General features: G+C 49.1%; 1 protein-coding gene across 1 annotated transcript in view; it reads right to left on the bottom strand.

Moving 5' to 3' along the window:
* Col22a1 (collagen type XXII alpha 1 chain) overlaps positions 1-24,180 on the bottom strand; it is a 266,961-nt gene that overhangs the window by 228,058 nt on the left and 14,723 nt on the right. The window contains exon 3 of the mRNA XM_012948295.2: positions 22,360-22,926. Within this exon, the coding sequence (XP_012803749.2) occupies positions 22,360-22,926 (567 nt within the window). The remainder of the gene's footprint in view (positions 1-22,359; positions 22,927-24,180) is intronic.

Below are 24,180 nucleotides of genomic sequence, written 5' to 3'. Positions count from 1 at the left end.
ATCAGAGGAACTCCAATGAGGAGGACATTCAGTGGAATGGGGGTGGGGAAGGGGGATCAGAGGAACTCCAATGAGGAGGGCATTCACTGGAATGGGGGTGGGGAAGGGGGATCAGAGGAACTCCAATGAGGAGGGCATTCAGTGGAATGGGGGAGGGGAAGGGGGATCAGAGGAACTCCAATGAGGAGGACATTCAGTGGAATGGGGGTGGGGAAGGGGGATCAGAGGAACTCCAATGAGGAGGACATTCAGTGGAATGGGGGTGGGGAAGGGGGTTCAGAGGAACTCCAATGAGGAGGGCCTTCAGTGGAATGGGAGTGGGGAAGGGGAATCAGAGGAACTCCAATGAGGAGGGCCTTCAGTGGAATGGGAGTGGGGAAGGGGGATCAGAGGAACTCCAATGAGGAGGACATTCAGTGGAATGGGGGTGGGGAAGAGGGATCAGAGGAACTCCAATGAGGAGGACATTCAGTGGAATGGGGGTGGGGAAGGGGGATCAGAGGAACTCCAATGAGGAGGACATTCAGTGGAATGGGGGTGGGGAAGGGGGATCAGAGGAACTCCAATGAGGAGGACATTCAGTGGAATGGGGGTGGGGAAGGGGGATCAGAGGAACTCCAATGAGGAGGACATTCAGTGGAATGGGAGTGGGGAAGGGGGATCAGAGGAACTCCAATGAGGAGGACATTCCGTGGAATGGGGGTGGAGAAGGGGGATCAGAGGAACTCCAATGAGGAGGGCATTCAGTGGAATGGGGGTGGGGAAGGGGGATCAGAGGAACTCCAATGAGGAGGACATTCAGTGGAATGGGAGTGGGGAAGGGGGATCAGAGGAACTCCAATGAGGAGGACATTCCGTGGAATGGGGGTGGAGAAGGGGGATCAGAGGAACTCCAATGAGGAGGACATTCAGTGGAATGGGGGTGGGGAAGGGGGATCAGAGGAACTCCAATGAGGAGGACATTCAGTGGATTGGGGGTGGGGAAGGGGGATCAGAGGAACTCCAATGAGGAGGACATTCAGTGGAATGGGAGTGGGGAAGGGGGATCAGAGGAACTCCAATGAGGAGGACATTCAGTGGAATGGGGGTGGGGAAGGGGGATCAGAGGAACTCCAATGAGGAGGACATTCAGTGGAATGGGAGTGGGGAAGGGGGATCAGAGGAACTCCAATGAGGAGGACATTCAGTGGAATGGGGGTTGGGAAGGGGGATCAGAGGAACTCCAATGAGGAGGACATTCAGTGGAATGGGGGTGGGGAAGGGGGATCAGAGGAACTCCAATGAGGAGGACATTCAGTGGAATGGGGGTGGGGAAGGGGGATCAGAGGAACTCCAATGAGGAGGACATTCAGTGGAATGGGGGTGGGGAAGGGGGATCAGAGGAACTCCAATGAGGAGGACATTCAGTGGAATGGGGGTGGGGAAGGGGGATCAGAGGAACTCCAATGAGGAGGGCATTCACTGGAATGGGGGTGGGGAAGGGGGATCAGAGGAACTCCAATGAGGAGGACATTCGGTGGAATGGGGGTGGGGAAGGGGGATCAGAGGAACTCCAATGAGGAGGACATTCAGTGGAATGGGGGTGGGGAAGGGGGATCAGAGGAACTCCAATGAGGAGGACATTTAGTGGAATGGGGGTGGGGAAGGGGGATCAGAGGAACTCCAATGAGGAGGACCTTCAGTGTAATGGGGGTAGAGAAGGGGGATCAGAGGAACTCCAATGAGGAGGACATTCAGTGGAATGGGAGTGGGGAAGGGGGATCAGAAGAACTCCAATGAGGAGGACATTCAGTGGAATGGGGGTGGGGAAGGGGGATCAGAAGAACTCCAATGAGGAGGACATTCAGTGGAATGGGGGTGGAGAAGGGGATCAGAGGAACTCCAATGAGGAGGACATTCAGTGGAATGGGGGTGGAGAAGGGGGATAAAAGGATAACACAAAGGGAATAGGACCATCACATTATTTTTTTATACAGTAAACTTTCCAACTAAAAAATATTTTAGCCAGGCTTGGTGGCACACGCCTTTAATCCCAGCACTCGTGAGGCAGAGATAGAAGGATCACCATGAGTTCGAGGCCAATCTGAGACTACATAGTGAATTCCAGGTCAGCCTGAGCTAGAGTGTGACCCTACCTCGAAAATCCACAATATAAAGGTATAAAAGAAAAGACAAGGCTGGAGAGATGCCTCAGCAGTTAAAGGCACATGCTTGCAACACCTGATGGCCCTGTTCTGTTCCCCAGCACCCACGTAAAACCAGATCACAAAGTAGCACATGCATCTGGACTTCACTTGCAGTGGTCAGAAGCGTTGGAATGCCCATACATTCTCCCGCTCCCTGTCTGCCTCATTTTCTCTGTCATAAATAAATAAATAAAAATTAAAACAAAAAGACAGGGGAGCCTACTGCTCCATGGAGGAATCTAATTCCTTTACTCTAACTAGTTTATTTGGTATTTCTAGGAATATAACAGTTTCCCTTTGATTTTTTAATGATAAGAAAAATGCACACACTTATTTTTTAAAGAGTTTCAATTATTTATCTTCAAGGAGAGAGAGAGATTGGGTGTTCCAGGACCTCCTGCCACTGCAAACATTCTCCACATGCATGCACCATTTTGTGCATCTGGTTTTTACATGGGTGCTAGGGAATTGAACCTGGGCCACCAGGCTTTGTAAACAAGTGCCTTTAATGGCTGAGCCATCTCTCCAGCCCTATATACTCATTGTAAAAAAAAAAAAAAAAAAAAAAAATGGTAGGACACTTGGTCCTTACACAACACAGACCATTTAAACCAGAAGCTCTGGAGGAGGTAGGGCCAACCCTTCACAACTTCTTAAAAGTCCCTGGGAGATTTATATCTCTAGGACACAGTCTCCCATGTAGCCTTCCATTACCAGCTGTCCTCCTGCCTCACCCTCCTGAGTGCTGAGATTAACGGCATGTACCACCATGCCCAGCATTTTCTCCCGGAGATTCTAAAGTAAAGCCAGATATTAGAACTGCTGCAGTCCAGCCTGCCTTGCACTGTGGGCATAAGAAGAGGGCAGCACCACCTGAGCTAGCATAGTCACATTGCAATGCTACTAGCATGATATGCCAGGTTTTAGATTTTGTTATACCTTGTGGGTTTATTTTAGATAACTTCACACACACATAAATGACTTTTTGTCATGCTCACCATTACCCTTTCCCTCTCCCTGAATCTTCTTTTTTTTTTTTTAATTTATTTGAGAGCGTCAGACACAGAGAGAAATACAGATAGAGGGAGAGAGAGAGAGAATGGGCGCGCCAGGGCTTCCAGCCTCTGCAAACGAACTCCAGACACGTGCATCTGGCTAACGTGGGACCTGGGGAACCGAGCCTCGAACCAGGGTCCTTAGGCTTCACAGGCAAGCGCTTAACCGCTAAGCCATCTCTCCAGCCCTCCCTGAATCTTCTTGCCAACTAGTCCTCCTTCCACCTTTTCATGTCTGTATTTCTTCTGTGACTCACTGAGATGAACTAGGGTTGTTTCCGTGAGCATGGTGCGGGTGTCATTTCCTGAAGCATGGGCAGCTGACTTAAGTTTCAAATTTTTTACTTGATGACATAAATTTCCAGAAATTAAACTAATGAAATGAAAAAATTACTTGAATGAAAATGAAACTCAAAAGAAATAAAGTTGAAAATCTCACCAGATAGGAGGAGTGACTGTATTTAAACAAATCCCTCCTGAATCTAGAATCTTAAAAGTGCAGGTGCCAGGACCAATATAAACTGAGCCTAGGAGTCATGCCAGCTGGGAACCAGGCGGGAAGTGTTCACTGCTCACAGGTCACCTCACGGCAGCCTCTGCTGAGTGTAGCTGACCATTTGGATGGATGGTGGTCCGGGGGGGGGGGGGCAGGGGAAGAGGTGGAGAAGGGCAGGGATGACTCAGACCCTAGAAGACCCAGCCCAGGTCCTCTGCTTCTCAGTTAGGACAGCTAGGAAATTGTCCACACACTCTAACTTTACAGAGGCAGCAGGGGCGGGGACCCCAGGAATGATGCTAAGAAGGATTATAACCCTGCTGGCCACATGTCCAGGTGCTGTATGAAGCACGCTCTCTGGACTGCTTCTGGGCATTTTCTCTGGTCCACTAGGAGCTGGAGCTGTCCCTAGGACCAGCAGACACGTGGTGATGGCTTGCTGTGCACCAAACACAGTTGAGATAGACATCAGCATATTTACGGAATATTTGCCATAGCTTTACAAGATATGTGCTCTTATTATTGACAGACGTGGAGAAAAGAACAGATTGAAAGAAATCAGTAAACTACTCAAGGCTCACACAGCTAGCAGGTGACAATCCGACAATTTAGTACAAAGCCTCCAGTATCTGGCTAGGGATGTGATGCAACTTCTCTAAAAGTCAAGTCACCTGCTTTGGGACTCGTATGTCCTCACAGCCCGCATAGCAGCCAGCTGGCCTGAACCTCCTGAAGTACCACACCTGGTTTTCTAGCCGTCTTGACCTGCAGATGGGTCTTCCCCCTTCGCTGCTTCACGCACAGAGAACCCGGCACTCAGAATAAGCAACTTATCCCGCATCACACAACTAGCCAGTGGCAGAAGTCAATGACTGGGCACAAGGAGTCACATTTGGGCCTTTGTACTTTCAGCTTCTGTCAATGTGATCCCAGCTTTGGAAAGCATCTTGGGCGTGAAGGGAAATTAACCAGTTCCTTGTCAAGTGGCTCCCTCAAACAAACCTTTGTACAACTCTGAGGGGTGAGGCTCTTATCAGTAACTTACAGGTAAGCAGGTTGTTATAAGGGGTAGGATATTACCAAAGACATCCCAGAGCTATAGAGGCGTTGGTCATGTGAAAATTTCAAAATATATTAGCCCAGGGGCCAGACACTGGATTGCTGTATGTGGTTCCACCCTTCACTTCATGTTCTGAGTCTTTCTGTAGATTCCATCTCTCTTGCAAAGCAGAGTGTATGAGAATCAACAGCCTCTACAGAAGCCCTGGCTCCTCGGGCTCAGTGGTCTACACTTGACAGGTATGTTCACTGTGCCAAGCATCTGGGGAATGTTTAACACAAGCTATGTAGCAGCCTATTAGTGTAATGGGGAGGCAAAATAATAGTGTAGAAAGAGCTCTCACAAGGCACATAAACACTACTCCCCTTATGTACTATTATCTCAGAGAGAACAAGGGCTGGGCGGTGGGGAGGGGGATGGAGAAGACACAGCTTAACCCTTGCAGAAAGCAGTAGGACACAGCCATTTGGGAGATTAGACAGGAGAGCAAATAAGACACACAACAGCCCTGGGAAGCCACTACTCCCTCCCAGCTGAGCACTAGCTGCTTGATGGGCCAGGAGAAGCTGAAATATGGCCAGATTTGGAGAAGTGGTCCTTACGGCTTAGTGTAGGACGTTCTGGGGTTACACAGGCCTCAGCTCATCCCTTCTGTGTCTATTAAAAAACAAGGGTCAAGGTTAGTGTTTCTGTGTTGTGATTTGAATGTAAAAAGTCCCACAAAGGCTCGTGTGTGTGTGGACTCCTGGTAGGCAGAAGGTGACCCTGTGTGGGGAGGTTTTGGAACCTTTAGGAGGTGGACTCTGGTCGAAACAAATGTGTCAATTGGGGTGGACCATGAGCTTCAGTAGCTGGTGCCACTTCCTGCTCAGACTCTGCTTCCTGACTGGACACAATGTGACCAGCCAGCCTTTTCTTTCCCACCAATGTGGATTGTACCCTTGCAACTATCAGGTAAAATAAATCTTTCCTTTCTAAATCTGTTTCTTGTCTGGTATTTTGTCACATCAATGAATAACCACTGTCCATGCAGAGTGTCCCAAAGAGCAAGTGAGATTGTGGGTGGGAAATTCTAGGTGTGATGTCTGGCTATCTAACATGTTCTCTCATTCCTTCAGCCAACAGATATTTTCCATACAATCAGCACAACTTTTCCAGCCAAAGGAACAAGGGTTGGCATATGCATATTGATTGGGGGATCCCTCCCTTTTAGTGCCTGTGTTCTAGAGAGAGACAAAGAGTAATGTTGGGAAATGAGCCCCTTGCTATGGAGGAATTGCCCCATGCTGTGACAGGGTGATGGCTGAGTGGCCAGGATGGACAGGAACCTCTGAAAAGAATGACATCTGAGCAGAGAGCTGAGAACAGCCAGACAAGAAGAGCAGAGCTGACAGAGAGGACAGAGCTCCCGTCTGGGGAGGCTGAGGTGAAGCTGTTTGCCATGCGGGTAGAGGACAAGCCACATCTGGAGACATGGTGGGAGCAGGGAGAAGGGAGGACCCTATAACCTAAGGCAGGATGTGGAATCTGGGACAATGAGGAGACCCTTATGCAGGAGGACAAAGGCAAGTGTGTCGAAGGCCAGGCAGAAGGCGAGTGGCTGCTCACAAAGGGGCTCGTGGTATGAGAGTCATCACCCAATCAGGGCTGTGAGAGCCACCTCATCCTTAATCTTGTACATTCCAGAGTCTCCTCAACCTCATTTCCCTCTTAGGGACTACTCCCGGGCCCAATTCCTGTGGGTTTCACAAGGGACTGCAAAGATGGTTCCCTAAGAAAGGCAGGAGATGGGAGCTCAGTGGAACATTGGGGGTCATCAGAGCTCAGACCCCAAAGAGCCCAGCGATGGCTGCTTATTTCACTCAGCAAGGCTGTGACTATTAACCCATGGTGGCAAGAGATGACAAGGGGTCCAAAAGCAGAGCCCCTCTCCTTCCTTCTAAGCCAGGAATGCTGACTAGGTGCTTGGCACTAAACTGATCCAGGGCATTATGGAATGGATCAAGTAACAAGTTCTCTATGTTAAGGAGCTATTCCATGAGGTTCTGAGACACAAGAGACAGCAAGTGACTAGAGAGCCAGAAATGCCTCAACTGACTTAAAGGCAGAATGGAGGGAAGAAGATAAAGGTAGAAGGGAGGAGAGGAGCTCACTGGTGGTGAAGAGAAGAGTCTGGAGGTGGGTGGACCACAGGCACCATGGATATGGGGTGGCCAACAGAAGGACGGACAAGGATGGGAGGGCACAAATGTACTGGAGATGGGGCACTTGGTGGTGACAGGCAGGAGTGGAAGCAGGGACCAGTCTGCAGCCTGCTCTGTCGCCAGGAAGTGACAGCAAAGTTTGCCTCCATAGGACCGGCTGGGGGTGGCAAGAGGTGTCCAGACTCTGACCTCTGTGAAAGCAGAATGCCTGCCAGGGTCTTGGAAAGAGTCTGCTTTCCTGTGTTTCTGAGGCTGCTGGGATCAGGTGGGGCCAGATGCACTGTCTTGTCTACACTGGCGATGTCAGGTCAATATTCAGAAAGCACCTGGGTCTGCAAAGCTGCATTCCAGACTGTGAGACCTGGGTACCTGTTGGGAATTGGGATCTGGTGGGTGCTGGGAAATAGATGGTGTTGAAAGCACTGGGATGGGGTGAAATTCAGAGAAGCAGAGAGGGAAAAGCAGAGGCCTGCACACCAGGTCCTGGGCCTCCAACACTAACGGGTGGTGAGGTGGGGACTGAGCAGCAAAGAAGACTGACAAGGTGACCAGCAGATTGGCAGCAGAGACAGGGAAGAGTGAAGCTGGTGTTTACAGACAGGCTCTGGAAGCAGAGCTGATCCTGTATAGACGTCACTTAAGAAAAGGCCGTTATCTTCCTGGGACTGTGCAGCACACAGGTCACTGGTTCCATGTTATAGGGCAGTGGCTGGACTGCAGCTGATTTAGGGGAATGTCAGGACACAGTAAGACAGCAGGGACAACATCTATATCAAACCACCTCTCCTCCTCACTTCTGCTCTTAGGGATGCTCAGAGCATCCACCCATGTGATCTCGCTCTTTTTTTGTTTTTGTTTTTTTTGTTTTCTTGTTTTTTCGAGGTAGGGTCTCACTCTAGCCCAGGATGACCTGGAATTCACTCTGTAGTCTCAGGGTGGTCTTGAACTCACAGTGATCTTCCTACCTCTGCCTTCCAAGTGCTGGGATTAAAGGCATGTGCCACCACACCCGGCTATCCATGTGATCTCTTAACAAGGCCTGATGTGGAAGCTCCTTGGGACCACAGCAGAGAAGCAAAGAAACACACACACACACACACACACACACACACACACACACACACACACACACGGTCCTCACGGTCCTGGGTTTCTCTTTGCACATAGAGTCTCCATTCCTGGACACAGACCTTTCCCATTCCATAACCTGCCATCTAGACCATGAAGTTTCACAGGCAGAAGACAGACACCTTGGGAAAGGAGAATCAATAGGGCAAGCTGGGAGGGACACCCAAAGAAGATCTTCACATTGGTAGAGTTTGTTGAACCCGTTTTACAGGGGCTAAAACTCAGTGTGGAGACACTATGTAACAACTGAAGAGGAGATAAATGTCAAACCCAGAAACCCAGACCCAGGTCTTGTAGCCTATATATGCAAGTATTTAATCATGCTATAAACTTCCCCCAGGCCTCAGGGGGTAAGAGGTTCAAAAGATGGAATAAAATCCTCTACTCAACCAGAACTTTTAAGGCCCTCACCTTGGATCTACATGCTGTTTCTTCTCCCTTTTACCTCTCTAGAAAGTTGGGGCCACCTGTACCACCCACAGCCAAGCCTTGGAAACACAGTGCCTTGGACACTCCTAAGTCTCCATGACCCACCAGTGGTGATGTGACTGGCTGCACAAGACAAATGTCTACACAACAGAGAAATCATGAGCTAGGACATTTTCAATTCTGCCCTGTGAGAGCCACAGGATGTACTGAGAGATGGTGACTAATCCGAGCTCAGGCCATCCTTTCCTGGGGCCAGCCTCTCTCCCCAGTGTGGTGTTTAGGCTTGATATGAGTAAACAGAGCTGTCTACAGTCTGTTCACCTGAGTCCTGATGCACAAAGAATCCGAGCTAAAGGCATCTTCTCACCTGTGCTTCCTGGAGTGAGCTTGCACATCAAGGGTTGGGAACACCCAGAGCTCCCAAGATGCCTGCCTGCTGTGGCTTCAGCTGGTCAGCCTTCTCTCTTTTCCAGGATTTGCTGTAACCCTCTGAAGCAGGAACGTGGGAGCAGGGGACGACACCCAGGCTCATTCGAGACCCAAGCTACACTTGTAGCCTTATCCAGTTTTTGCAACTTGCCTACCAGGGAGACTTTAGTTCCCGCTTTCCTGGTGAGAAGCATTCTGTCCAAATACACATGGCAGACAGACAGCAGAGGCGTGTCCACGGCTGGGGCCTATCAGATTGCAGAAACTACTCTTCCATTGTGTTGCCATGACCATGGACAGCAGTGCCATCTTTGGAACTGGATGTGCCCTAGAGTTCCTCCCTGGATCTCTTCCAGTTTTAACCTGTGTCACGGAGGAAGGATTATCTCCACTCAGATTATCTCCACTCCAGGCTCCTCTTCCAGACCAAGCTCCAGGAGCCTGGGAAATGGACTCCTTCTGTCCTTTAAAATAGCCTGTGTCCATTACCAAAGGTTCATTCTCATTGCCCACTGGTTCCCCTCAGGATGGACTGCGACACTCATGTGACCCCTTGGGCAGGTGTCTGTGCAATTAATGGAGGAAGCCTGGTCTTTTGTCTCACAGTGTCCTCACACACGCCACCCCTCCCCACAAGAGCAAGATCAAATGAAAATTATGAATCTAAGGCGGCAAGAGTGCGAACTGGGCTCAGAGGTGAGACAAGGTTTGGTGTGACTCTCCTTGGGCCACTGGTCCTTGAAGGTTACTTGAAGGAGTCCAAGGAATCTAAATTCAAGCTTTCTTCCCAGGCTGCCATGCAAGACACACCATACATACCCTTGTGGACAGTCACATGAACATACATGCAGACATGTCCATAGGTAGGCTCAGAGGTCAGAACACATTTTTGAAAGATTATTGAAAATTAGTGTGTAAGTGACAACACAGGTGATCAGGCACATTTACGCAGGCCCCGCGTTCTCCTGTGGTAGTCCACCCTTGGGGCAAAGCCCCGCCTGAGTGAGGAGTGAGGTTCGACCAAGCTGGGTCTACTCAGATGTGCAGAGGAGCGAAACAAAGATGCTTAGTTGTGCAATGCACTGGGGTGCACAGCCCACTAGGCAAGATCATCTCACTTCCATACTAACGAGAGCCTGGGTGGAACATAACCCGCAGATGTCTGCAACAGCTAAGGCCCATGATAAAACGTGCTCAGCAAGCTACGTTAAATGTGTCCTGCTGCGGTCATGAGTTTCCTGCCTGCTGGTTCCCTCTTGGACTGGGCCAGAATGTACCTCCTTACCTCTCCCCACCACGTTGCTCATTCATGCTTTCATCTGGTTGTCCCACAGAGCAACATAAGATCCCATTGTAAATAAACAAGCAGACATGCCGTCCATGTGTCTGTTACCACATCAAGCAGGGTAGTCTGGTCAGATTCCCAGGATGTGGGAGTGGACATTTCACAAGAGCCACCTCACATTTTCAATGAAGTTTTGTTTTGTTTTGTTTTTCTGAACTATTGCATATAGGTTCTTCCAGAGAGTTGGCCAGAAGGAAAGGATCCTTACTGTCATGAGCATATTTTCTGGTGCAATGCATGGCACTTTGTAGATCAGCATGAATGTGTACACGTGGGCATCTGAGTGTGTGTATGGGAGTGGGTTTATGTGGTGTGTTCCTATGACTGACCATCAATGTACATGTGTGTGTCTGTGTGTGTGTGTAGTGCATGTGTTCGTATGTAGGTAAATTCAAAACACCCAAGTCAGTGTGATCCAAGGGTCAAAAAGAGAGAAAAAAAAAAAAACAAGGTCATTTTACAATAAAATAAGTCACCTAACCCATACAGTGTAGACCACTGTTTTTCCTCAGTCTTCCAGTAAATACAGCTGAAATCAGAAGCAACGAGATTAGTCAACCACATTTCTTGGAAAGCCTTAAGACACTGTGTTCCTCCACGTTCTTTGATAGCTTAGTTAGAACAAAGTTAGCTGCAGGAGAAGTCAACCACTTGGAACAACACCCCATGCATATAATTATAGAGATGCATATTAACATATAAACATGTGTGTACACATACACACACACACACACTTGTTCACAGAGATCAATGTATTTGTGGTCACTTTATATTACCTCTTTTTCAGCTCCAAACTAAAACCACAATGTGAAACGCAGCCCTCCATGGGCTTGGACAGACACAGCCCCCATAACTTGGGCAGCTGCATCCTGGAGGCAGCCTCCATTTTACTTGGGCGGCACCAGCAATTGATTGGCACAGGCCCCATGGCTTGGACTTGGCAAGGAGAGGGTGACAGTCTGAGCTCAAATTCCCTCTAGTCCCACCAAAGCAAGAGAGATCGCTGAGGTATAGGTATCTCTTAAGAATATATGGCTGGGGAGACAGCTCAGTGGTTAAGGTGTTTTCCTGCAAAGCCTCACAACCTGGGTTCAATTCGCCAGTAGTATGCTCGCAAAGCCAGATGTACAGGGTGGCACATGCATCTGGACTTTGTCATAAAGATGTCAACTTTGATAGCAATAATAACAGTAACATGTAGAGCCACATCATGAATTAGAATTCATGAATTAGAATCCATCATCTAATCTTTAGAGATGAATAAACAAAGGCAGAAAGGAGACTGTCCATTCCATCATCATTCTAGAGGAAAAACAAAACGGCAAGAGTCATGTTCAAAATAAATATGGAAGGCTGTGGTTAACTCATGCTTTTAGACGTGTGTCCATGGGTAGAACCTGATACTAAACTATCACAGCCTGAGAGAGAGAGAGACAGGTCCCAATATATATGTAGGCCCCTAGGATTTCTTTTGTGGGTGTCTGAGGAGCTGCACTGCATCCTCCGCAAGGGACAGAGGGTGTTGGAGTGAGGGAAACGGAAAGAGTCTAGTGGTTTGAGAACTTGCAAAGCTCAGCCCATCTGTCAGCATAAGCAGATGCAGATCAGAGTATGTATGTGGTATGCCGCTTCAGAGAGGGGCATGGGGGTTGGTATCTCCTTTGGGAAGACACACCAATAACAAAATAATAATAGTAATAATAATAATAAAGTTGGGAAAGTGACGATAGTGGACTTGATCACATTCCCAGTTATATACACAATGTTTTCTTGATACCAATGCTTGTTAAGAGCACGTGCTCAGAGCCACCAGAAATCCAAGCACATTCCCTGCATCAGCTCCTGATATCCCCTTCCACATGGTGGGGGATGTGTGATCACCTCTTTCCCGAGTGAAGCAGCTCACAGAGGTGAGGCAGCAGGAGGTCATCAAGGTCAGTGAGGTAGGAAGGAGCTGGCAGGCTGCAGTTTGGCCAGTCTTGTCCCTGCCTTGCCTGACATTGGCTCCTGTGCCTTAACCACGCTAGCCTTTGCTAAGAAGCATCCTGCATGAGCCAACTCACACATGTGAGATCCCCTCACCAGATAGTCCTGTTCACCCAGAAGCTAAAAGCAAAATAAGCCATCTTCTAACCAGGAAGGAAGAGACAATGCCATACAGTCCTACACCCAGTAAGTTGTTTGCTATGTGAGAGAGGCCGGGCTGAGACTGGTTGTGAATAAGCACAGGCAGAAAAGTTTTGGGTTGTAAAACTCCCTTCTGGTGTCCTTTGTGAGCAAGAACCGGAGTTAGGCAAGGACAAGGACCTACACCAGCCAGCCCTGCACCCAGCTGGAGAGGAGGTTTTCATCCTCCAAGTCTACAAATTAAAACTTGATGTATTCAACATAAATGAAACATGCTTTTTAGTTTCCCGTCAGTTTCAGTCACTTTCTAATAAAATCTCCTGGCACAAGGTTAGAATTAAGTAACAGATTACTATTTCTAGTGAGTAACAAGATCATAACAATTTTCCCAAGAAGAACTCCCAGTGACCTTTGGGTAGAAGGCAGGGCCTCTAGTTGCTTCTTGAGGCCCCTGTGGTCCTAGTGCCAAGCCACAGCCATGACATGGCACTCTCACCCACAGCTGCTCTTCCACCCTTCCTCTGTAGCCTCTGGGTCCACCCAGGGAGGACAGCTGGGTGGACCACTTGTGGTCACACACAGGTTCTAAATGTGCCTGTTTGTATATGTAGTGTGTGATGTTCAGTGAGCATGTATGATGTATGTGGACTATGCGATGTGGTGTGTGTGTGCATGTCTGTGTGTGTGTGTGTATGTGTGTATAATGTGAAGTGTATATATATATATATATATATATATATACACATACATGCATATATATGTATGTATGTATAAAGTGTGAGTTTATGGTAAGTGTACTGTATATGGTGTGGGGGGTATATAAACTGAGAATGGGAGGTGCACATGTATGTGAGGAGTGTGAGATGCGTACAGCATATGTTAGGTTGTCACATGCAGCTCCTGTGTAGAGCATAAGATATATATTATGTGACAAGATGTGGTATACATATGTAAACTGTTAGATATATATGGTATGTGACATCTGTAGATATGAGTGTGATTGTGAGAAGTCGATGTGGTACGAGTGAAGTATGTGTGGACAGTGAGGTGCACGGGGGTGTGGAGTGTGTATAAGGCATGCACTGATGGTGTGAGCAGTGTATGTGTATGGAGTGTGTGACTGTCAATGTAGCGGTGGCGGGTGAATACGGGTGTATGTGGTCAAGGGCCTTCCTGAGTCTACCACACAATCTATGGCTGGCGAGGCAGAAGGGAAATGGGGAAGGCAGGAGTGCGGTCAGACAGACGTGGTAACTAGGCCCAATGCTGCCAGCAGGGCTGTGGCCTCTTGGATAACCCCAGAAGCTCATGTTCAGAGGGAGTGGGTGACAAAAGAATTTCACAGACCAAATGTGCCAACAACTAGCGTGAAGCCCTGACATTTTCAGCCGAATCTTTCATGGGAAAGCTAGAGACCGCCCCGAGTGCAGACTCTGGGCTAATGGAAACCTAGGAGCTGCCACTCATCTTCCTTCCTGATGAACTTGGGGGAGGGGGAGCCACATAACTGGACCTCAACTCTGCCTCCTGGAAAGGGGGATTTGAGTCACTGCCTGACTCCCCTGCCCTCTACCTCCAACCCCCAGCAGGCCCTGTGGCCTGGGTTTTGCCCCCATTGGCCCTGTCTAGGAGTCGTGGCCCACACGACACAGCGTGTGCAATGGCTGCTGCATGCCACCCCAGCTCAACTCAGCTGCTCTGTCCTGAGAGGCTGGCCTGGCTCCTCCCCTGGTTAGACCCTTTGGGACATTGTGCTTTTTCTTCTCCAAAGCACTGGTCACTGTAGGAAACCACCCTGCTCGCTACACGACCTGTTCTTTATCCCCTGCCTTCTTAGATGTCTTGCTCCACACCTCAGAGCAATGCCCACTTTGTGCATCTGGTTTTATGTGGGTACTGGGCAGTCAAACTCAGGTTGTTAGAGTTTGAAGCCCAGCGCCTTAACTGCTGAGCCATCTCTCCAGCCCAGATATTTCTTATTTCAAACAGAAGGAAGTAGAAAACGAGTTTTGGAGGGAACCCAATAGCAGGCTCCTTGGGGAGTCTCAGTGGCCTGATTATGAGCCACAAACAGGGCAAGGGTGCACCCTCAGTGGGCATCAGAGTCCCCCACTCCAGTGTCCCTGCTTTGTGGCAGCAAATGGGCCTTCAGGGAAGTGCTAAACTCATGCACAGGTAGCAAAGGCCCCAGAGAGCGAAGTAGATGGCAGCATGCCATGCTCACCCAGATACAGGGTCAGGATCTCTCCAGTGAGAGGCCCAGTGATCACTCTCTCCTCCTCACCCAGGAGAAGCCTCTCTCCTCCCTCCCCTGCCAAGTGGCAAGTGCAGAATTCCCTAATCAAAACGGTCCAGGAATAGGAAGGGAGTCATGTGACTTACCAACAGCAAAAGAGGGAGGGAATGCCTACGTGTCAGGAGAGCTAGAGCCAGGAGGAGCTGCCCTTCTTTGAATCCAAACTGACATTTCAGCCCTACAGGTCAGGACCCACAAAGTAGGGACCATGGGGACAGGGGACAGAGGACCACCACAGCCTGTCCCCAGAATAGAAGTAGGTGGAGGCCTCATCCCCAGTGACTTGCTGGCATCTCATAGACCCACATATAGGAGCGATAAGCTATATAAAGATTGCTGTGTGGCCACCACAGAGCCTGGGGTGGAGACAGTTCTTAATTATAGTTAGGGCTCTGGGGCTGGGCCCGTCCATGGCTTCCACACCACACAGTGCAGGAAGCTGAGGACGATGCTGGGTCCCTTGGGAACCTCAGTTAGGCCACAGAGAAACAGGAGTCGGTGCTATGGTACGGTAGCACTTCTCTGAATGTGCCCAAGGTTGAGGAGATAGTAAGCCTTCAGTGGCTACACTGGTTGCAAAGAGAGGGTGTGGGCTTTGGACGCAGTCAGACCTCCCTAAGGCACTGCCAGCAACATCATGGGTCGAGAGGAAGGGAGGGAGAATGGCGAAGGAGAGGAGGCAAAAACAATGATAACCAAGTTAAGCCTACACTACGCTAGGTGTAATGCAGCCATGGTTTCTTGCCCCAGCACATAGGGAGGAAAAGAGCTACGTAATGTATATTTATAAATAGGAAGAAACAAAATTCAGGAAAATCATGAAGCACGCTAATAATCATACAGGCTTAAGAGCCTGAAACTGAAGACTTTACACCCGTCGCTTCACACCACCACCCCCGCCACTCAAGGGGCCAGTGAGACCAGAACCCATCGTGTGACCTCCAGGGTACCAACATCCACATTCGTAACTCTAAATCTAGCAGTCACATTCAACGTAGTTTAAAAAATGAGACAGGGCTGGAGAGAGGGCTTAGTGGTTAAGGCGCATGCCTGTGAAGCCTAAGGACCCAGGTTCGATTCTCCAGGTCCCACGTAAGCCAGATACACATGGTGACACATGCATCTGCAGTTTGTTTGCAGAGGCTAGAGGCTCTGCAGTGCCCATTCTCCCTCTCTCTCTCTCTCAAATAAATACACTTTAAAAAAATGAAATAAGTTTTACTAATATATCAGATACTAATTTTCAAAAATATCATCTTTTCCATGTACACACAGGAGAAAATTCATGACATATAAGAGGTAATGAAGTTTCTTTTCATATTAAATCTACCAAATCCAATGTGGACAGTACACTCCTAGCTTTGAAGACACACGCAAAGGCAATGTGGGTCTCCAGCATGTGTCTCCCACGTGTACGATGACAGTGTGGACATTGTGCTCGCAGCATGTCTCGGTTTGAGCCCATTCCCGGTACTCTGTAGATACACACGTGGAACACTGTGAGTCTCAAGCTTCCGTGTCCCCCCACGTGTAAAGTGACGGGGAGCACGTAATCCTTTAAGTGTACATCAGCCCTGTGCCTACTGCTCAGTCGTCACATACTCACTCTGTTGGCCTTGTTCCGTTACAGAACCATGACTCACAGTTTGGAGGACATGTTTTAGGTCATGAAGGTCTAGATCACCCGTGTCCTCCAACATGAACCCACTTCCTCCTTGTGGCGAGGGAGAGGATTGGAGAGGGAAAAGTGTTTTGCAGAACACTTCACTAATGCTGGGCGTGGTGGTGCACGCCTTTAATCCCAACACTTGGAAGGCAGAGGTAGGAGGATCACCATGAGTTTGAGACTACAGAGTGAATTCTAGGTCAGCCTGAGCTAGAATGAGACGCTACCTCGGAAAACCAACAACAACAACAAAAAAAAAAAAAACTTCACTAATGACATCTGCCTTAAGTTCTACTCCTTGGACACAACTAGACTCTGAAGGTACCTCTGTGTTTGCCCCACTCTAAGAAGCAGAGACATATGCCTTTAGCTTGACCCAGCCTACTCCAGCCCCAGGGTACCTTTTCTAGACCCACATCAGCCTTCCAAATCTAAACATTGGCTTAGATTTCACCACAATACAAAGAAAGTGAATATATGTTACTGGTAGCCAGGATTTACAATTGCAGGACACTCTCTCTCTGTTTTTAGAGAAGTGGGGATGGGTCACAAGCTAAGTCTTCCCAGCATGCACTAGAAGGAGCGAGCACACTCTTTGCCTGTCCACTGCCCTCAACTTCCCTTAAGCAGTATTTAGGGAACTCCTGAATACCAGACTCTGTCTCAGTACTAGAATGCTCCTAGAAGCAGACTTTATCCTGGTGGAGCACAGAGTCTCCATATTCATATTTGAGGTGTGACACAAATGCAAATACAAAACCCAGTACACACTTAAAATGCAGGTGAGGACAAACTGGCCTGAAATTACTACACCTAATGTTCACACTCATATATTAATGTTACTCTCACTTCTGGTTAGAGAAGCTTCTCTTTTCAGATGGCAGTGTCTACAGGGATGACCCAAAAGGCAACACAGTGCTGAGAAGAAGGGATGGAGGAGTGCCCAGCACTGAAGCATCTCTATCACACCCTCCAGGGCTCAGGGTCCATTGTAGAAGAGGTGGCAGAAAAAAATGTAAGAGGCAAAGGAAGGGTAGCATTCCTTGCAATGCAACTGTCCGGACAGAAATTGGCCTCGATATCCATGACCTCACAGTTCCTAGTAATATCTTCACAAGGCCTACATAATAAGAGAAAAATATGATGACATCAAATTAAAGGAGAGACTAATGGAGAGAAGGGGATATAACAGAGAGCAGTGTTGTGAAGGGGAAAGTGAGGGAGGGGAAGGAAATATCATGGTTTATTTTCTATAAGTATAGAGCTTGTCAATAAAAAATAAAATTTAATAAATAAATAAATAAAATGCAGGTGAGGAGCAAGCAGATGGCTCAGTGGTTAAAGGTGCTTGCTTGCAAAGCCTGCTGGCCACATAAAGACAGATGCACAAAGTGGCACATGTATCTGGAGCTTCTAAGAAGTGGCAGGAGGCCCTGGCACACCCAGACTCACTCTCTTTGTCTGCTTCTTTCTCTCAAATAAGTTAATATCGTATAATATTTTAAAATGCATGTGATGATACGGGTACATGTATACAGCGTAACTGTCACTTGCTTGCTGCTACAAGTGGACGAGTGAATTCCCAGCCCAGCACTGCATCCCAGATACCTGACATATGGCCCAGCATGGAGGAATCATTCAAAGTGTGTTGGCTGATTAAATGAATGAATGAGTGAATGAATAAGTGAGCTGAATAAATGTTTACTACATTGCAGAGCTGTTAAAGACTGAATGAACAGAATAGATTGATTTTAATGGCTGTTGTGATACATGGCTGTTTAGTGAATGAAATGTGTTGTATCAAGCTGAATGATTACTCCATAAAATAAAGCCCCCACTGTTATTCCATGATTGCCCTACCATCAGTCATGATGAAGGCCCGTCCAGAATGCTTACCATTCGGCCCAAGCTGCGATGTGCTGTGTGTGTTATTTCTGGTGTTTGGATTCCGTGATGTGACTCAATTAGATGTTTCCAGATGTTTCCAATATGTTATTGTTAGCTCTTATTTTGTTTTGCTTTGTTTCCACGTGGAGTGATTGTAAGCGGATTCCGTTTGTCACCAGAACAGACCAGGCTCTATCCATCTCACAGCTGTGTTGACAAAAATGGCTTCTCCTCTGGAGGCTGGGTGTTAACTTTAATCTCACTTCTACTTAGGCATCTGGAGAATCCTGCCTATGGAGGTTCCATGAGATGCTCTTGAGGGCAGCATGTGGGCACGTGTCGCTCTGGGCCAGCCTGTATCTGCTTCCCCTTTTCTGGGCAGTTCCCTATGCAGCTTTCTTCATAATCAAACTCCCTTCCTTACAGGAGAAGGAGAGGTTAACTGTATTCACTCCAAAATATTAGCCAAGATGGTGTGGTTTAGAACTCAAGTATTCAGCCCAATTCCTTTCCAGAACTAATGACTGACTTGAGACCAGTCACACGGTCTCTCCTAGTCTAGTCAGACTAACTGAGAGGTCTGCAGGGAAAGAGCCCCCTCCCTTTTGTTGCAGGCCCAAAGAGTTCCATGAGGCAGGTACAGTTTTCGTGGGTTGGCATCCCCTCTGTCCACTCACGTCAGTCAATGCTCTATCCTGCTCCCAGCCCCAGGAGGCCCCCCAGTGACCAGCGAGGGGTCACCTGGACTCCATGGCTGGCTAAAGGAGAGTGCACCCATGCTACAGAAGGGGTGGGACCTCACTTCTGATCTTTGTAGCTATGGCCCAGGAAACAAGTGCTTTCTGCTGGTGGCCCTCCTCAGCCTTCACCAACTCATCCATTCATGTTTGGATTATGCCATGCTACACAGAGCCTTCATCATATCTCTTCATTTAGAGGTGGGATCTGCCACTCAGATATTCCCACCACAGAGACCATCACCACCCACAGAGAAGCCTGGGGGTGGAGAGGGAGGAACCACACGTGGTTACATCCTGTGAAGCTTGACCTCGGGGTGTCTCAGTCTCGTAGAAAAGCAAACTTGCTTTCTGGTTCAAGCCATTGGAGTGCATTTTCTGTCACCTGCACTCTGCAGCCTTAACCCTGACTCTGAGCCAAGGTTGGCAAAGGTCACCCCTGACTTCTGTACGCACAGTATGGGGGGGCTGCTCCCAGCTCTGCTGCCCTGTCAGCTGCGTAGTGTGGGCCCAGGACTTGTCTTCCTGGGGTTTTCTCTGCCATGACCAGAAGAGACCTCAGACATGATGCTTCAGTCTAGATTCAGCTCTGCTGAGATCCAGAATCAGCCTGAACCAGACCAGCAAGAAAACAAAATGCCAGAGAAAAAGGGCTCTATGTCTCCAGCTTCCTGGGCATTGACATCTAGGTGTCCAAGATGGTTCCTGGAAGTTGTCATCCCTGACACTGGACCTGCCTCTTAGCCAAGGCAGTGAGCCTATTCTCTGGGTCTTCTTAGCCCAGACATCTGGTCAGCATGAACCTACAACAATCCCTAAACACAGCCAAGCCCAGGGAATCTAATGTGGCTTCCTTTTTCCAATGCCCCCCACCCACCCCGTGATTGAATGCTGGGTGTGGCTTGCCTTCAGTTGTGTCTTCTAGAACCTCAGCGTGGAGTGCTTTTGATAAGAGGAGATAATGTTTGAGGATGGAATGAGAGTCACATCAAGACAGTTACACGGAATCTGTGTGGACCCTCACTTAGCCTCTGAATGTGATGTCCTCTTTGATCTCAAAGGCCTTAGTCACCAATGACAACCTCTCTCCAGTGAGAAAGGCTTAGTCATCAGTGCAGATCTCTCCCAAACCTAGGTCTCTCCATGTCTATAACCATCCTGTAAAGGGACAGTGCCTTTTTCTACTGTCCTGATCAGCTTTTATTCTCTATACAGATCTGAACATGCATGTGCCAGAACACAAGCATACCCCATATCAATGCAAACATACATATGCATGCACACCACACACACGGAAAAAGAATATTTAAGGTCAGCTTAGGCAACATAGTGAGAGCTGGCATCAAAGCAAAACAACAGGGGAAAAACTTACCATCAGTATCACCACTCATAACAATGAAACCCTGCCTACTGACATTTTCAGAACTGCTTAGTTACCAGCCAGTGTGACAGGCACCAAGACTACTACATGCTAAGGAGCCCAATGGAGCAATACCCAAGTGCTGAAGCCTGCCCCAAGGACACACTCAATCAGGCTTGTGTTCCTGTTATCTTAGCCTTAACTCAGATTAATGCCAGATGCAACCGGCTGCTTCCTGGAAAGCATACAGGAAGGGAGACCCTGCTGGCAGTTCCCTGGCACAGGCCATTAGGTCACTGCTCTCACCTTTACACTTTCTGAAGACTCTCATCCTAAAAAATCACAAGAGGAAGTGGAACACATGGTTACTGGGCTATTAGTCACCTGGCTGGTGCAGCCCTTCGACACAGGGAATCAGAAGACACCGCGGTAGTGGGGAGCTCCCTCTTCTTTAGACACAGTTGTGACAGGGTTCACGTTCTGCCACCCTATGTGGAAGGATAGGTTAGCTGGTCTTCATCACAGCATGGAGAATAACACCCTACAGTGTCCTCTCCCTTACACGGGGAACCTGCTGGATTGAAAGCGACAATGCAGCGGAGTGCAACGACCCCATTCCCCTCCAGAACCCCACAGGCGTGGTCTAGCTCACTAATGTGTGTGTTTCAAAGCCCCTCAGCTGTGTGGACCCTCCCCCACCACCAGTTCCACGTAGCGCATCCATGAGCAAGGGAGAATCCTTCTCCAGAGAGCCCGCCCCTCAGCAACACCTCCGCTGCCACCACGCAAGGACTCAGCCTGAACTTACACACCTCTTCACGTCTCGCCTGGAGACCAGGAGCTCCACCCTAGGGATAGGAGCTAACTCATCTCTTTCTGTAGTCCCAGAAATCAACAAAAGGCCACACAGATAAGTGGATTAAATATTCACAGAAAGGCATGCAACCAACAGAATCTAGAGTCATCCCACTTCCTCGAATGATTGATTCAGTTGTTCCCTTACTGGACTTCAGGCCAGACCCATTCCTGGATTTCTGGAACCAGACTCAAACTTCTCCAGATGTCTCTACCACCACTGTCTCAACCTCCTCCCAAGGCCACACGGGCCCTTGGCAGAAGTTGGACACTCTGGGCTTCACAGCCAGGGGTTGCTCAGTACCAGTCAGTGATGGGCAAGACTGGCTGAGATTCGGCTGTCCCCTCCTCCACGCTCACCTACACAGCAGCCTCAGAATATAGCTTCTGCTGGGCTTGGAAGAGAAGTCAACCACCACCCACTGCCACCCAAGAAGGACAAGTGTCATCCCCAGGAAGCAGGCAGAGACGGAAACAGGAGACAGGCTGGGCAAGAGAAAACCACTCCATTTTTATCTATCGTAGGGCAGGAAGCTATTGTCAGAATGGCCTGGCAGGGCCCTGGAGGTCAGACTGACTTCCAGGTCAGCCATGGGGTCAGCATCCCTCTGCCTGCCTGCTGCCCATCATCCAGGCCACGCCCCCCTCCCGCACCACATTCCAGAAAATCCAGCTAGAGACCTAAGGCCATCTGCAAGGACAGCAGGTCACCAGCCCCTGGGAGACATGGGACACCCAGGGAGCCTGTCTGGGAGCACTTTCTTGCCTATTCACTCACTGCATCCCTTCGGGGAACCCCACAATGTGCCAGGCGTCTGCCTCAGAGCTTACAAACTCTGAGCAGTCAGAGATATCTTTAATCCACAAGGCTTTTTGCCCCCACGTCTGTCCCCACCTCTGCCACTGGAGGAAGAAAACAAGCAGGTCCTGTGATGACAGGCTCCGCTGGGTGTGAGCTGTAACTAGATGTACGGTGGCCCCGGGTGGCCCTGCTTCTGCTTCTTGCCTCACTTGGCCTCCCCTGGAGCCTGGCTGTACTAGGAAGTCCTGCCAGCCTTGGAAAAGGACAGAGATCCACGGGAAATCGGGGCCCACTCACTTTCACACAGCCGGCGTCTCAGCTTGCCCCGGATCTTGTCTATGGCGTTGAAGTCAGACACGTGGAAGACATGCGCAGAGTTGGGCTCTGAAGCGATCTCATCCAGCTCCTCTTTCAGCGCAGCGCCCACGCCCACGGCAAAGATGCGGATGCCAGCAGCACGGGCGGCGGCAGCGGCCTCCAGTACCAGGTCCTGGCTGCGGCCGTCGGTCAGAAGGATGGCCACCTGCTGGTAGGCGCGGTTCCCAGGCCGGCCTCCCGCCTGGGCAGAGAAGCTGCGGCTGGTGATGTAGCGCAGCGCGTCGCCTGTGTTGGTGTTGCCGCCGTGGTAGGCGATGCGCCGCGCTGCGGCCTTGACCTCCTCCCGGGAACCAAAGTGACCCAGTTCAAAGGCCGTGGTGGGGCGGTCGCTATAGCGCACTACCCCTACGCGGGTGTGGGCAGGGCCGACTTCAAAGGTGTCCACCAGGTTGGCCACCCACTGGCGGACCTTCTCGAAGTCCTCCTTGCCCACACTGGAGGAGGTGTCCAGGAGGAAGACCAGGTCATATTGCACACTTTTACAGCCTGCATGGGTGAGAGAGAGAGAGAGAGAGAGAGAGGGTAGGTGGGATGAATGAGTTGTGAAAAGGGTATGACCTCGGGCCCTACAGCTGCCGTCACCAAAGCCACACAGACCCATGTCAGATGCCTGCCTACTTTCTCCTCCACTGACCACCAGCAGCAAGCCAAGGCCCAGGTACTTTAAGGCCCACAGGCAAAATGATGAGCCTTTCTGAAGTCACTGTGAGGGTCAACTGAATGTATGGAACCTTAAAATAAAGCAACTCACTTTGGTACTTTGAATGACATGTCCCCAGAGGATCATGCGTTTTAAATACTTTGTCCACAGCTGGTAGACGTTTAGGACAGTTGTGAGGCTTTGGGAAGGTGGACACTTGCTGGAGGGGACAGATGTGCGGCTGGGGCTGGGCTTTGGGATATTATAGCTCAGATGCAAGCCCAGTGTGTAAACCGCTTCCTCCCAGCTGATGTGACAAGATGTGAAGCCTTAGGGTCTTGCTCAGGTTGTGCTTTCGCCACCAAGATGAAACTTCCACTCACAGCAACAAGAAGCTAACCGCTGCAGTCACACCCATGGAATGCCACTATGGGCAAACTTTCCTTTGGGGGTGGTCTATGTGATCAAATTACAACATACACCAAAACATATGTGTATATGAAACTTTCAAAGAGCAAGTAAAAAGGTGACTTCATTAGTACTTAAAAAAAAAAAAAAAACTGCTACAAGTAATGGATGCCTGCTCCCGAAAACTAGAAAATATAACCAAAATCTGTTTTGTTTTGCTTGTTTTTGTCTCTGCTTTTATGGACTTTTGCATGTGTGTGCTATGTGTGGCGAGGTGTTTGTGGGGTGTGGTGACATTTACACCTCAGGCATGCAGGCAGAGGTCAGAGGATCTTATCATTTGTCCTCCTCTCTTGTTCACTCACCTATACATTTCCAAATAAACCCAGACCAAGCTTTGGATGGTCATGCTTCTGTGAGATTCCTCATATCCCCCACCAATTTTCTTATTGTTTTCTGGGGCTAAGTCACTACAATTAGAATTGTGGTAGAAAGACACATTTCCTTGAGAAACCCCTGCAATGGTATGGCAGGTCTCATGGTCCCCATTGAGCACACACGTGCTTTCCCTCATGCTGCCATGTCCGGCATTAGTCTTTTGACCATAGTCAGTGTGACATTTTAGCAAAATGCGTTTTTGTTTTTAGTACCCAAATGTTCATCAGACTGGCTGAGCAGCAAACACCAGAGAC

Source organism: Jaculus jaculus, chromosome 2 (genome assembly GCF_020740685.1).
Source record: "Jaculus jaculus isolate mJacJac1 chromosome 2, mJacJac1.mat.Y.cur, whole genome shotgun sequence".
Classification (NCBI taxonomy): domain Eukaryota; kingdom Metazoa; phylum Chordata; class Mammalia; order Rodentia; family Dipodidae; genus Jaculus; species Jaculus jaculus.
The sequence above is the reverse complement of the archived record's forward strand: the minus strand, read 5'-3'. Positions and strand labels throughout refer to the sequence as shown.